The following is a 13,802-nucleotide window of genomic DNA, read 5'->3' as shown; positions in this document are numbered from 1 at the left end:
ATGCACAATAGGTCATTTTTTTAAAATTTATTTTTCCCATTTTGGTGTTTTTACTTCTTATCAAGCTTTTATCTCATGGTCTCCTTTAAGTCGAAAGTAATTTTGTAAGTCGCAATCTACGATTCAAACCCTTATCACCTTTACCTAATGTAGCGAAATATGTAGCAACAAAACGGTATTTAATGCAAAACTTCAAAATTAAGGGGAATGTAGATGAGACCCTTCTGATTCTCGATGTTCCATGGAGAGATGGGATGTAACAATACACAATAATTTTGATTAACAGTTTTAATACTCCTAAGATCACACCAGCAATCGGCAGATTAAACTACCTCAACCATTAAACCTGTTTTTTTGGCTACAGGTGTCCATTCCACTTTTCACTGCGTTTCCCTTTCCATCGGAAAGTCTTCATCTTGAAAGTCTGCAAGGCAGTGTCACAGGGTGGGGGGGGAGGAGGGTACTTTCGCGCAAAAGTGACAAAGTGGCTGTTACGACCCCAAGAGTACTATAAAATTACTATAGTCTACCCATATCTTATTCTAGTTTGGTGGACCAGATTAAATTCCCAACCTAAGAAAACTCCGTGATATTTGTGACACGCTTATTACTCTAGCTCCGTCGAAAGGGATCGTAAGGTTTAAAAAATTGAAAAAGTCGCCCGTACATTTGTCACGGTGAAATGATATTAACTACTGATTATGATAATATAAATATATTTTTTAAAGTCTAAATTTTTTAAGTTTAAGACTACAGTTCTATCTGTATAGCTATTCGTTCAGTTTTCTTTACCCCGATTTATACCTCGTCAGTCTGTTCCCTTGTCCATGTGCAAAAGTAAGACACTGTGAATGTATCGAGTCTATGGTTATGTAAAAATGGGTCGGCCAGGAACCGATACCACTCTGAGAGAAATTATCATCTTTGCTAATAATTTCTTATCGCCATTTTACTTCCAATGTGAATGCATAGTCTAAATCAAGAGAATATCGACAGTTAATATTCTCTAGGTCTAAATGTATGTGCATAAATGAGTCAGTCAGAACGCGGTGCAACATTAAGACAACTTGTTGTCCATCAGTGTTTTTTGCTGTCATCACTTGGCTTCCAGTTGGGATCGAAGTGTTTTTGTAATGGCTGCCACACTTTGTAATAATCATGATCCACCTTCTGACAAGTTTCATTTCCCCATTTAGTGAGCGCCATGCTCATGCTACTTTCAAACATGAACGCCTGGCAAGAGAAATAAGAAGGTGAGTTGGGTGACGAAATCTGATTGGCGTTCGCAACCATCTATTCAACCAATCGAATGCAAAACCTTAATCAAGACAAGCCCTATTGCACGCATTTTCCTTGCGCTTCATGGACGTTAGTTGCCCTGATAAGAGTTTTGATTGGTTCACTGAGTTGTGTTGTGTTAGTTGGCAGTCGTACTTGCTTTACTGCTTTTAGCCTTAAGTGTAATTTGTACGACAAAAAAAAAAAGAAAGAAACAAAACAAAACATAAAAAAAACCAAACAAACAAACAACAAAAAAGAAACTGAGAACTTAGCTACTTTCAGCTACAGTTCAGTACTTCACAACCACCCCCTTACCCGAGAAGGAAAACGGGGAAGGTGGTGGCTTTACCATCATTAGCGCCCTTGCTAGCAATCAAGTCATAAGTCATTCTTGACTTAAAGAGTCATTCTTAACTTAAAGAGTCAATCCCTCTCCTGACTATGACACTTACTCGTGTTTTCAAATGCTTTGACACTTATTACTTAACTTAAAGAAGGTTTTTAGGTAATGTTTGCATTCGTGAGAGAACTTATCAGTGCATTGATTAACGTCCATTTGTGCAGTGAAAGGTCGTTATCATATCTAGTGTACACACCATGGTACCATCTGCGACTCGTTGAGGTTTCAAGTCTGCTTCAGTCGCCTTCTCAAAACAATCTCTATCAGGTCCATGGGGGGTCATCATACTATGCAGACTAGCACCCCCTGGGGCAAATCCTTCTTCCTGAAATGGAAGAGCATAAGATTGTCTGCATGGTTATTGTATTTGTCAACCTGCGAACAACCTTATCCTGTGAATCTTTTGTGAAACATACGAACTCATTTCATTCTCCTTGTATTCTGTAATTCAGTCTTTTCTAACTTGGGTAAGATAGACGAAGAGTAATTTTCATCTTAATGTCTTAAGTAATTTGGCATAACATTGGTTTTGCTCAACTTCGCTCTTTGATTGCCCTTGGAAAGTGAAAAATTAAGGGAGTAAGTCTCTAAAGAAACTGTGGTGCTGCGTCAGGTAACTTGGTTTTTTCAACTGAGTTGATAATGTAAAATAGCCACTGTAAAGACATTCTAAAGCTAATCAGGATGACGTCAAACGCAAGCCAATTGCGATTTGATTCCTTGCCGCTCACATGAGTCTACAGTAATTCTCTTCAGCTCTTTGATGAGAGATGACTTTTGATTTCAGTTTGGCTACTCAATGGAAAAACGGCTCTAAATATGAATGGCAACGATTCTTTTGAAGTTATAATAATAAAACGAATATTTATACAGGATAGCCCTACAGTGCAAGATTACTGTTATCAAAGGGGTCCTGTTTAAGAACAAAAAATATAAGGATAAAAAATAAAAAATTAAGATAAAAATGACTTCGTTACTTATGCTAATATAACTAGCGCGAACCTACCTAAACTACACTATACAAAATATCAATCTACAGACCTCCTAAATAATAACCAACTGCTAATCTTCCTATTTTTTTTTAAAGGTAAAGGTTCTGATTTGGCAGCGTTTGACTTAGCCAGTTTTTTAGTGAGAGGGTGAAGGAGGTTCTTGTAATTGTCCCTCTCTTAAACCCTTTCATTTCAACACTCCAAAAGAGAACTGAAACAACCAGCACCTTCAGAGTTAGAACCCTTTTTGTTCCAAATACGGTTCTCTAAATTTTTACAAGGAACCCAAGAAAGCTTGCTGCTGTCAAACAAAGATTGAAATCCCTGACGTACCTTAGCTTCATATTTACCAAATATCAGGCCCATAAACTCACTCATGCAGTTGCCTGGGTAAGGAATAAAATACAACAGTTAACATTGATAATAACGTAAATGCGTTAAAGAGTTTCTACTTTCTGAACATTTTCTCTGATAAAACGCCATCGATGATTCAAATCCTTTTGTGCCCTATCTCCCCTCCCCTGAAAGCCCAATTACTTACTAAGTTTATTGTTAAATCCTGCCATGTAAAAGCATTTTTGTGAATTAACACTCGCGCTTTCTATTGAAACTTGTTACAGTTTTCAAATTCTCGTTTTTAAAGCTTTCTTCCTAAACTTTCCATCACATCAATGAAGTTTGCATAGCTCGTGCAAGGGGCGGGCACGAGCGAGAAATCACCTTCCTGCTCTTTCGCGTTCGAGTTATGCGCGTTCTCGTCAAGCATCTACCACCAAGGATGACGTTAACCCTTTACACCCTAACACAGGTATGCATATTCTCCATACTGCTCTCTATACATTTGCTAATGTGCTGACAAGGAGAATTAGTTTACCAATCAAGAGCTTCTTTTAGTTGGTGATCATTTCATTTATTCTCATGACCTTAATGTTTGATTCAGGGGTGATATTGTTGGGAGAAATTAGACGCTAATCACTCTCAGTGATTAGCGTCTAATTTCACTCTAATAACTCTCACTCTAATAGCTCTCAGGAGGTAGAAGGTTAAATAAATATTACAATGTGACACCCTTGAGAGACCCCAGCACAGTAAAATCGCACTTACGATGATAGTAAGGAGGTCTGAATGTGTTTTCAGCAACACTCCACCTTGGTGGAAATATCACGAAGTCTGCGATTGCAGTTCCTGGTCTTAAACTGGGACAAGTGAGAACAGTGAATACAGAAGGATCCTGGAAACAAAAGTACATTGGATAATAAATTCCAGCATATAAAGCAAATTTAAGAGTACTAAACATGGCGTAAGTGCTGAAATGGTGAGTGACATTTCATGCAGAATTGAGATTATACTTACAATGTGGTCGAAGGATACTGTGTTTACAACGTTAAAACAGTTGAGGTCATATTTGTATGGAGCATAATTGCCATGCCAAGCAACAACATCAAATGCTGAGTGATCCTGAAACAATTTCATAAACAGTTAAAATCTAGGAAATAAAATGTCCCAAATCATCTCACTGATGGTATGTTATTCTTACTCCAGAAATTCCTCTGGTAGCACATAACTTGTCACAGAGTACTAGAACTCTGTCTTGCCTTAGTTTTTATCATTCTCTTAACAAATTAAGGTAAGACACTAAAGAGGTATAGCTGAGGAACTTTGGAAAGATAGAGACCTAGTTCAATTGTCAGCACATTTTTTAAGGTAATTTGGTTTCCTTAACTGACTCGATAACTAAATGTAAATTGGCCACTGTACAGAGTTTTTAAAGCTGATGTTTCAAACATTAGCCCTTAGTCACAGTGAACAGTGGTGGTAAATTTTTTCTTGCTTTTACATGTTCTCTCTGGTCCATTGCAGGATAATAAAATAATAAGGATAATAAATTTTGCAGTATTTCTTTGGTTCAAGTTTCATCAAGTGACAATGTCCCCTGCAGTGACAACTGAGTAAATACAACCTACTTCATTTCAAAACTAAGCTTAAATTTGTTTTATTCTCCTCTTTATCACATATTTATATAGAGTTATATTTCCCTCCTCACAAGCACAATTTAAACGAAACTTCAGTATTACAGGAAACTTGACAATTGGCTGTTTTAGTTACAGAGAGCTCATACCTGAACAGCTTTAAATAGCTTTCCTTGGTATTTGCTGATCACAGAGAAACCAGACTCCACATCCCTGTCTTCATACCATGCTACTGGTGTCAAGAAGTCCCGAGGGTTTGCCAGTCCATTTCCACCTGACAAGCAGACAATAATTTAGTCAGAATACCTACACTACTTATGATTGTTTTTATCTTTGCAAAGGTGGAATAAATATCAGTTATTATTCCATCAGTAAAACATGCTGTCAACCATTTCACTCTCAAAATCTCATAAGTAATTCTCCTTACTATCTGCTGCACAATCCTTATGATGTTAGTTGGGAGAATTTTGTATTGGATCATCTAATAATCTCCTAATTGATATTGTCACTTGTCTGCTTGATAATGTACTGTAAGGAGAAATCCTGTCTAAATTGGTCACTCTTGGTAGTTAAAAGGTTAAGTCCATTAACTCTATGGCATCATCACACTACCAGAAATTAAATGAAAGAAATAAACTAAGTTTTTGGCATCTGTGTAGGTGAAAGTGGTGAATATTTACCTTGCTGCCTTGCAGCTTGGTAAATATCCACCACTATTCAACTCCACATTGGTAAATAACTGTTAATAAAGCTGCATAATTACATTTACCTATTGGTCCCAAATTTGGCAACACAAAGTGGGCATCGAACACCTCAAGAATATATCCCCTTGAGGGTTCACTGATCTCCACTGAATATCTTATTCCTTGCTGTAAAATAAATGACAGATCATAATTATTCTAACCCATGTTATTCAGTAATTCATTGTGCTTCAAATTAAAGATTCAATAACAATCCTAAAAACATAAAAGACGCAACCTATTAATTGAGTTTAAGTACTGAAACTTGAAAAAAACAAAGTACATCTCTTACTGCAGCAGTCTAAAAGCTATTAGATTCCCATTTACAAAGACAGTACACTTTATTGTAGGCTTAGTGCTTGTCAATTTCAATTAGTGCTGTATCAAAATAATGTAACTTGGTTGACAATTTCTTCTGTTAACAAGCAATTTTCACATCACTGATTTATAATCAATATATTAATTTGTTATAATTCATTTTTATAAACTGACAACAATCACAGCTCCCAGGACTGAAGGGGCTGAATCCCACAGAGTGAAAAAAAGAGTAGAATGGAAGAGGGTGAAAGTGCAGTTACCTGGATGATACAAATTTCATTTGGTTTCACTTCCATTTTGCCAAATTCTGTAGTGATCATTAAGGTGCCCTTTTGGGGAACTGCAATAAATAGAGATGTGAACTGAACAGTAACCATTGAGAGCAATCAGACAGTCAGTGTTGATACAGTAAACTGAGGGGTACCAAAAGATAAAAGTGATCTCATTCATTTAAAATATACAATCAAATGGTTGAATGGATCTACAGGGCTATCTTTGCAATAATTATTATAGCAATGCAAAGCTTTTAACAAAATGCAACTAAAATGGGATTAGATGAAATGCATGAGATGGATTTGCAGATGGAATGGAACAGGCTGCTGTCATATGGAATGAAAAGAGGGGGACTGGACAGGATGGGTTTGGATGAGATGGACTGGGATAAGATGACGCAGTATGACATGATATGATATGTGTTGTCGATGGAAGTAGGGGTAGATGGGATGATGGGATCTTATGGGTTTAGATGAGATACATAAAAATCATTGAGCATCAGAAGGATATGGCTTTCAGAAAAACACCATCTGCATCAGCAGGAGCTATCCAAATAGAGAAAGAAATATTCACCTATAAGGAAATCCCCATCAGAGTTATAGAAACACCTGAAATAAATTAATGAAAAATTATTTATGATAGACTTCTTCAACCCTTTACACTCTAACATCAGTATGCATATTCTCCATACTGTTCTCTATACATTTCCTAAGGTGCTGACAAGGAGTTTCTTTAGAGCTCCTTTGGTGGATGATCATTTCCTTTATTCTTGTGAGTTCCTAAATTTGTGATTCAGGGATGATATTGTAAGGAGAAATTAGATACTTGACACCCTTAGGGATCACAGGATTAGATCAGAGTCACAACTGAGAAACACTTGGAATTCTGACTGAATTAGCAGCCCAAGTCACTGTGTTTGGGGTTCATGAAGCAAGTTGAGATAAACATCCTCATAAAATATTTTTCTACAAAAACTTTGCCTCTTTCTCCTTAGTTGGGCGAGTATTAAGCCTTAAAATGTTGTATGGATCTCCACAAATGAATGTAAACTGCTTACTCCAAAGACAAGCCATGTAGTCAGGCGTTAGTCAAGTAATTTAGCAGAAAGTGGCTTTTTTCCCTGGCAACCAAAATTTTGTTTGTGGCATACATTTTACCATTTTGGGTAACCAAATGGCACCTTTGAAAGACATAGAGTTCAGAGTTAAAAAAAAAAGCTTAAAAAAATCAATAATTACTGACAATCAAATAAAAACATATCAAAAAGCATTCTGTGTTTCTTACTTGTCTTTCATAGAGATATCACAACTGTAGACATGGATTGCAACACCGTGCCTTGTGCAAGGATCCCCAGCCCCACAGACTGTGTGTAAACCCTAAGAATTAAAAGAAATCACAATTTCCGGTTAGAGAAAGACCCTAAAATCTTTATACTTGGAATTAAAGAATTTTTCCCCTTCAAAAAAAAGTCCATGGGTGTTTAAAAGTACTCCTTGACTGTTAGAGAAAAGTGGAATTAATTAATATACACAAGGCAGTGTATTTTCAGAACAATGCATATTAAAACTCAATCCAACATAGTTTCTCCCAAGTCTCCTCCCAATAGTTAAAGGTGATTCCTCAGTAGTGTGGAGCACATTCCGTGCTGTGAATAAGAATCACATAATCAGGCAAATGAGCACGTGCATAATTCAAGAACAATCATGGTATTGTTTCTCCATCAATAGACAAAGTAAACAGGTACTTATTGGTCTTTCCTCTTGAAGGAGCAAGGTGACCTATATTTTTTAGTAGCAAACAACTCGGGTGTAGTCAAATTGTCCCCATTTGAATTGGAGAAATGTAAAAAAAAATTATCAGAGGGCAAAAAGATACAACTAAAAGCAAACATGAAGCCCTTTCCATGTCATTTAACTTATACATTACATTATTCCATACACTCAAGACTTTTTACCAATCAACTATTTTTTCAAGTTTTACTCAAAAACCCCCTTGCTTGCAGCTACTACAAAATGTACTGTAAAATGATGAAATGATGCATTACATTGGTATCAGAACAGGCAGCAATCTTGGTGACCTACCTTTTTTCTTGTAGCTTTTAAAACAGACATTAACAGGGAACTTTCATGGAAAGTTCAACGAAAAATTATTCAACAACTTTTTTGCTGAGGAATCACCTTAAGACCACTATCAATATATTACTGGTCACTAGTAGATGTTGCAAAAACAATTCAAAGATACATGATTGTAAAAGGAAATACTAACAGACTTCTGAACAATAACTTGTGCATCACATTAATCTGAATCACATTTAATTTCATCAATCACCAATAACAAACATTGAAAAGCTACAGGGAAATGTCCAGTTTCCATTATTGCAAACAAAATATTTGCTTCTAATATTTTACGAAAATACACTGCCTTATATATGTTTTTTTTTTCTTCAAATAGTACTTTCACTCTCAAGAGTTCAAAAGTGTTCTTAGATTTTAACTCAAAACTAGTTTTTGTTTTCCTTCTTGCTTTTTTGCCATGTACATTAATTTATAATGGCCACTTTATCACTTTGCTCTTTTTCCAGCATAATAATTCTTATATACAGTCTGCCCTCAATTCATTGTGCATTAATTGATGAATAAATGATAATAAATGCCATAATTCACATACTTGGGTGAAGTCAATGTTGCTTCCTTCAGGAGGGATATCAAATGGTTTCCATCGCAACTGAGGCAAAGAGAAAGACCAGAGTATAAAAAGTTTTGTCAGTTGCAGTTTTGCAGATTGTTTCAAGTTGTTCATTATACTCTTAAATGGTAAATAGGCTGAACTCCAGGAGGAGAGGCCTAGGTTCATGACCTGGTTAGGTCAATGTGTTATGTTTTCACACAAAACACTGAACTCAAACAGTGGCTCACACCACCCAGGGGTATGAATGGGTACCAACAATTTTTCAGGGAAGACTGATGAAATGCTTGGTGGATTAACCTTGATATGGACAGGTGTCCCATCCACAGGGCAGGGAAATGTTGAGTGGGTTAACCTAGCAAGGAATTAGTGTCCCATCCACAGAGGAAGTAGACTTCATGGTAAGGAAAATGGGATAATCTATGAGTAGAGCAGGTGTAAAATAAAATTTACTGATATTAGTTCATTGTCCAAATAAAACTGGCAGTTTTGCTACTTGATGCTTGATCAGGCTGAGCAATTTGACCAATTAAAAATAATCTTCAAAAAATGTTTCTTTTTAGCTAATTTTCTTGAAACCAATATGTGTTTAGCCAGTAACAATTTGCCAAACTCAGCATGCCCATAAATAAAATTAAATCTGAATACCAACCTGATTTGGATTGGGGTCACACTCATCCCAGAAATGTGTCAGGTCTCCTTGAGTTGTCTTTTCAAAAGGCATATGGACAGCTGATGGTCTGATGCGGTATAACCAGCTGAAATGATTAAAAAGAATCTGAAATCAATGTCAAACGTAGAAACTGCCAATGCTTGTGAATATTTTCAAGATTGTTTAAAAGTTGGTATTAAGAATGACTCATGCTGGAGATAATGACATGTAAATGTACCAAAACACAAAGTTTGCTTGCTATTGTAGATGCTGCTACAGTAGCTGTGTAAAAAAGTGTTCTTGATCTTAAGTCTTACTGCCTTCTGTTTCTTTGAGAATACTGGCAGACTGGAGTGACACAGAAATATTTCCAAATTCTTACACTAATTCAATAGAATATAATTTAGCTTAGTCATATTTAGCTTACAAGAGACTTTAATTCAAATCTAATACTGAATGATCCCCATAATATCAGCATTACATTAATTTTAACCAAATATCATTGTATATATATATACCATCAAGAGAAGAATGAATTATTTCATTGTCTGAATAGAGAATTATTTGATGCATGATGTACCTTCTGCAGTTATATTCTCTTGTGGCAGTGAAAGCCGTACCAGAGAGTTGCTCTGCATATAAACCATATGGGCATTTTTGAGGAGCATTCTAAAAATAGACAGCAAATCAAGGTCATGGTTTTTCCTATTTCATGCAAATAGGTTTCCTTATTCAAAATAGCTTTTATTTATTTTATTTATTTATTTACATTTTATTTAATAATTAACCACATGATAGGCATATTGATGGTCTAATCGCTATGTAAGTTGATCTTCAGTTAAAAGGAATGACACTCATAAAAGTGTTCTGAAACTAGTGTTTTTCACCTTGATCTGCTGACCCGTTTAGCTGACCTGTGTTATATAAATATTGGAATAGTTTTAATTAGATAGTGCCACAGAAGTAAGTAATTTGTTTTGTGACCAGTTGGATTTTAAGAATTGTAATTTCATTTTTCTCGCATGCAATTTCAAGATTAGATTTCTAATGAATCATGTATTATTTTTTTCATAGATCGAATAAATTAAAGATCATACGATTCCGTATCCAGCCATTACTTCCAAGAACAATTTTTCCCTGGACCAGCTTTAATAATCAACACATTCCTGTGTCTAAGCGTGATAATTTTTCACTCTTCTAAACAATACGAGGCCAGACTTCCTTTTAAACCCATGATTATTATATACATGCAGTTCTTTGACGAAAAAAAAATTAAGACAACCTTCACGACTGAAGCTTTGATGAAGAAGAAAAGAAGGGTTTTATTCTTATATAACAGCTATTGTTTTTGGCCATGAGATAAACGGACGCACTGAACTCTGTTAGAACTATTCAGGTGTTTCCGAAATTGCGAGGAGAACCTCTACCTGTCCTTCACTGAAGGGCTTTGTTACCTCTCTAAGAACTCGTCACCCAAAATGATTATTTTTCTTCGCAAAATAACCAGAAAGTGACTGTAAAATAAATTCAACTGATGATGATTGCACATTAGCGCATGGTCATCGACGGAGAACTGAGGTCAGTTAGGTACTTGCCTGTCCTTTTGGAAGCGCATCCGGAAGGGCTTCGGAGGCAAACTCATTGCCAAAACCTGACATGTACTTAGCAGAATAACAAACATCATTAGTACTTTTTTCGACTAATAATTATGAATATCGTTTAAGAGTTGGTTAAATACCTTTAGTTCCGCCATTTTGTTTTCGGAGTCAAATGCGTGGAACTGTGGGTATACCTAACAGCCACGTGTTTATGTGTTTCGTGATTGGCCAATTTTGTTCACTCCTACGGACACTCCCCCTTCTTCAATGTCACGATAAAAAATGTAGCGTTACGATGTAGACACCCTTGTATGATTCTGTCCGAGGTATAATACTGCATGGTAGAACAACATATTTCATTTTGTAAAATTTATTAATGTAGGCCATATTGTTGTGTCAATTTGTGGAACTGTTATGTAAGACATATCACTGTGTTAACTAGTACATTAGGTACATCCATCTACGCTGTCTACAGAGGTACAACTATCTACACTAGTTGCTGTAAGTACAACTATCTACACTGTCTACAGTAGGTACAACTATCTACGCCGTCCACAGTAGGTACAACTATCTGCACTGGTTGCTGTAAGTACAACTATCTACACTGTCTACAGTAGGTACAACTATCTACACTGTCTATAGTAGGTACAACTATCTACACTGTCTAAAGTAGGTACAACTATCTATACTGTCTACCGTGGTAGGTACAACTATCTACACTGTCTACAGTAGGTACAACTATCCACACTGTGTACAGTAAGTACAACTACCCACAGTGTCTACAGTAAGTACAGCTGTCTACACTGTCTACAGTAGGTACAACTATCTACACTGTCTACAGTAGGTACAACTATCCACACTGTCTACAGTAAGTGCAGCTGTCTACACTGTCTACAGTAGGTACAACTATCTACACTGTCTGAAGTAGGTACAACTATCTACACTGCCTTCAGTAGGTACGACTATCTACACTGTCTAAAATAGGTACAACTATCTACACTGTCTACAGTAAGTACGACTATCTACACTTTCTAAAATAGGTACAACTATCTACACTGTCTACAGTAAGTACGACTATCTACACTGTCTAAAATAGGTACAACTATCTACACTGTCTACAGTAAGTACAACTACCTATACTTCTACAATAACTTTCCACATCGTCTAGCAAAGATCACACAATAATACCGCTATTTTCTCTCTATTTTCTCTCTATCTATATTGGAGTATCTTTTACGGTAAAAAAATAACTTTTTATGTTATTCTTCAAAGGTTCTTTTTCTTAATTTTTAACTTTTTCTTTGTTTTGTGGTCGTTTAGAATGATAAAGTGATAAAACAGTGCAAAGTCAAACCAACCCGGGCATATTAAATCGCACGAGGTTGTTTTGTTTTGCAAACAGTTAAAAATTCTAGTTTTTAACCGACATTTTGGACAAAATGTTTGGTCCTAGATATAAAAGCGGAGACTGATAAATAATCGTAGTTCAGGCGAAGATAAGTCTTTTTATCTTCTCTTTTTCCTCGAAATAGAAACGGTTTTGTTTTGCTTTAACCATTTTATGTATTTTTTTCCTCTTTTCTTCCTTTGACGTTTCTTATGCATGATCCGTTTCAAGCTAGCCAATGCAAGTTAGGAGGTAAACTTTTTCTCAGTATGAAAGATGAAACGCATAATCGAATTCCCTAGGAAGTCTCGTGACAAAGAGTTCCTCACAAATTGGCGGGAAAGGTCATTCCGAATTCACAGTGCAGTAAAGGAAATCAAAAAATTAATCGGAAAAAAAGAAAGGAAATTGGTCAAAGCAGGCTAGGGAGATAGAAAAACTTAGCTTCGATTTCTTCGGCCCGGGCTCTCTCGCGACTATTCGGTTGTTTGATGAATACTTACGTGTTAATTGGTCAGAGAGAAAGGGAGACCCTTTTTTACAGATTCGCATTAGCTTAAATTTCTTGATGTTAAACTCCATACAATTTTTAGATTTTTTAGAAATCATTTAAAATTATTCTTTAAGATATATATACACCAGCATCAGGAATCATGACCTCAGCAAAGGCTCGAATAAAAAGAGTTAGCATCAGGTATAAATGTCTCCCTTTGCTGGTTCTGAGTAAGACGAGATACATGCACATATATCCATTACTGAAGATTGCATTTGCTACATCACATTGCATAATATCTTGTGTATTTCAACATACTCTTCTCTAAGTCAGTTCACCATTTGCGTGCACATCTCTCTGCTTTTGTTCAGTGCAGTGCACTGATACTGTGCTGCTAGTTTGAAGTGAAAATTTTCAAAAAAATAAAAGATTTCTATCAATTATTGCCCAGATGATGATAATTCAGGTTAAATTACGTATGATCGTTGATCTCCTCTTTAATTGACACTTTTACCATACATTTGAAATTCATTAGTTACCTAAATAATAATTATTTAGGTAATTTATTATTAGCTAATTATTAGCTCCTCTTATGCAAAAAACCTTAGTTTAAAACCCTTGAAGGTTCAAGCTTGGTGAAGGAACATTTCAATGTTACTGGTTTTCATTGTAAATTACTACAAGATAAACATCATTAACACATCTTAATCTCATCAAAATTTGTGCCATCCCAGCTGGCTAATGCAAGTATCTTAGGAACACAGAACTTGAAGAGAGTTATGGTTACTGAAACATTGACACAGTGTGTGTTAGTAGTGATCCTTGAAAAATTTCAATCAAGTTTGCAGAACAGAATCTGACATCTTGGCAGAATGACATAGTTTTTCATACAGACATTCTGTTAGCTCTTCACTTGGTCTAGGATTCTGAGACAAGACCAAAAATCTTACAGGAGGCTAACACTATAAGAAATGGGTGTTGTCTTTGCAAGCTTCATGTAAGGCTGAATGGAG

General features: G+C 35.9%; 2 protein-coding genes across 2 annotated transcripts in view; both read right to left on the bottom strand.

Annotated features, from left to right (window-relative positions):
- Window positions 1–162: 162 nt before the first annotated feature.
- On the bottom strand, window positions 163–11,081 carry LOC131779385 (homogentisate 1,2-dioxygenase). The gene is made up of 15 exons (XM_059095935.2): window positions 11,050–11,081; window positions 10,907–10,972; window positions 9,892–9,980; window positions 9,312–9,417; window positions 8,642–8,698; window positions 7,259–7,350; window positions 6,548–6,582; window positions 5,962–6,041; window positions 5,413–5,512; window positions 4,793–4,917; window positions 4,027–4,131; window positions 3,778–3,904; window positions 3,007–3,059; window positions 1,878–2,006; window positions 163–1,233 (listed from the first exon to the last, which is right to left on the bottom strand). The coding sequence occupies exons 1-15, from the start codon at window positions 11,062–11,064 to the stop codon at window positions 1,078–1,080; spliced, it is 1,335 nt and encodes a 444-aa protein (XP_058951918.2). The 5' UTR covers window positions 11,065–11,081; the 3' UTR covers window positions 163–1,077.
- Window positions 11,082–13,270: 2,189 nt separating this feature from the next.
- LOC131780284 (mitochondrial import inner membrane translocase subunit Tim13) overlaps window positions 13,271–13,802 on the bottom strand; it is a 3,302-nt gene continuing 2,770 nt past the window's right edge. Inside the window, exon 3 of the mRNA XM_059096907.2 lies at window positions 13,271–13,802. This exon is cut by the window's right edge and continues 567 nt beyond it. The gene's annotated coding sequence lies outside the window, so the exon portion shown is untranslated.

This window comes from Pocillopora verrucosa, chromosome 9, assembly GCF_036669915.1.
Source record: "Pocillopora verrucosa isolate sample1 chromosome 9, ASM3666991v2, whole genome shotgun sequence".
NCBI classification, from domain to species: Eukaryota; Metazoa; Cnidaria; class Anthozoa; order Scleractinia; family Pocilloporidae; genus Pocillopora; species Pocillopora verrucosa.
This window is presented reverse-complemented; position numbering and strand designations above follow the sequence as displayed.

Coding starts and splice junctions, on each gene's coding strand:
- LOC131779385 (XM_059095935.2), bottom strand. Junction 6,583..7,258: donor GATATCTCTATGAAAGACAA/GTAAGAAACACA, acceptor AATTTATTTCAG/GTGTTTCTATAACTCTGATG. Junction 1,234..1,877: donor GAGTCGCAGATGGTACCATG/GTGTGTACACTA, acceptor TTCTCTTGCCAG/GCGTTCATGTTTGAAAGTAG.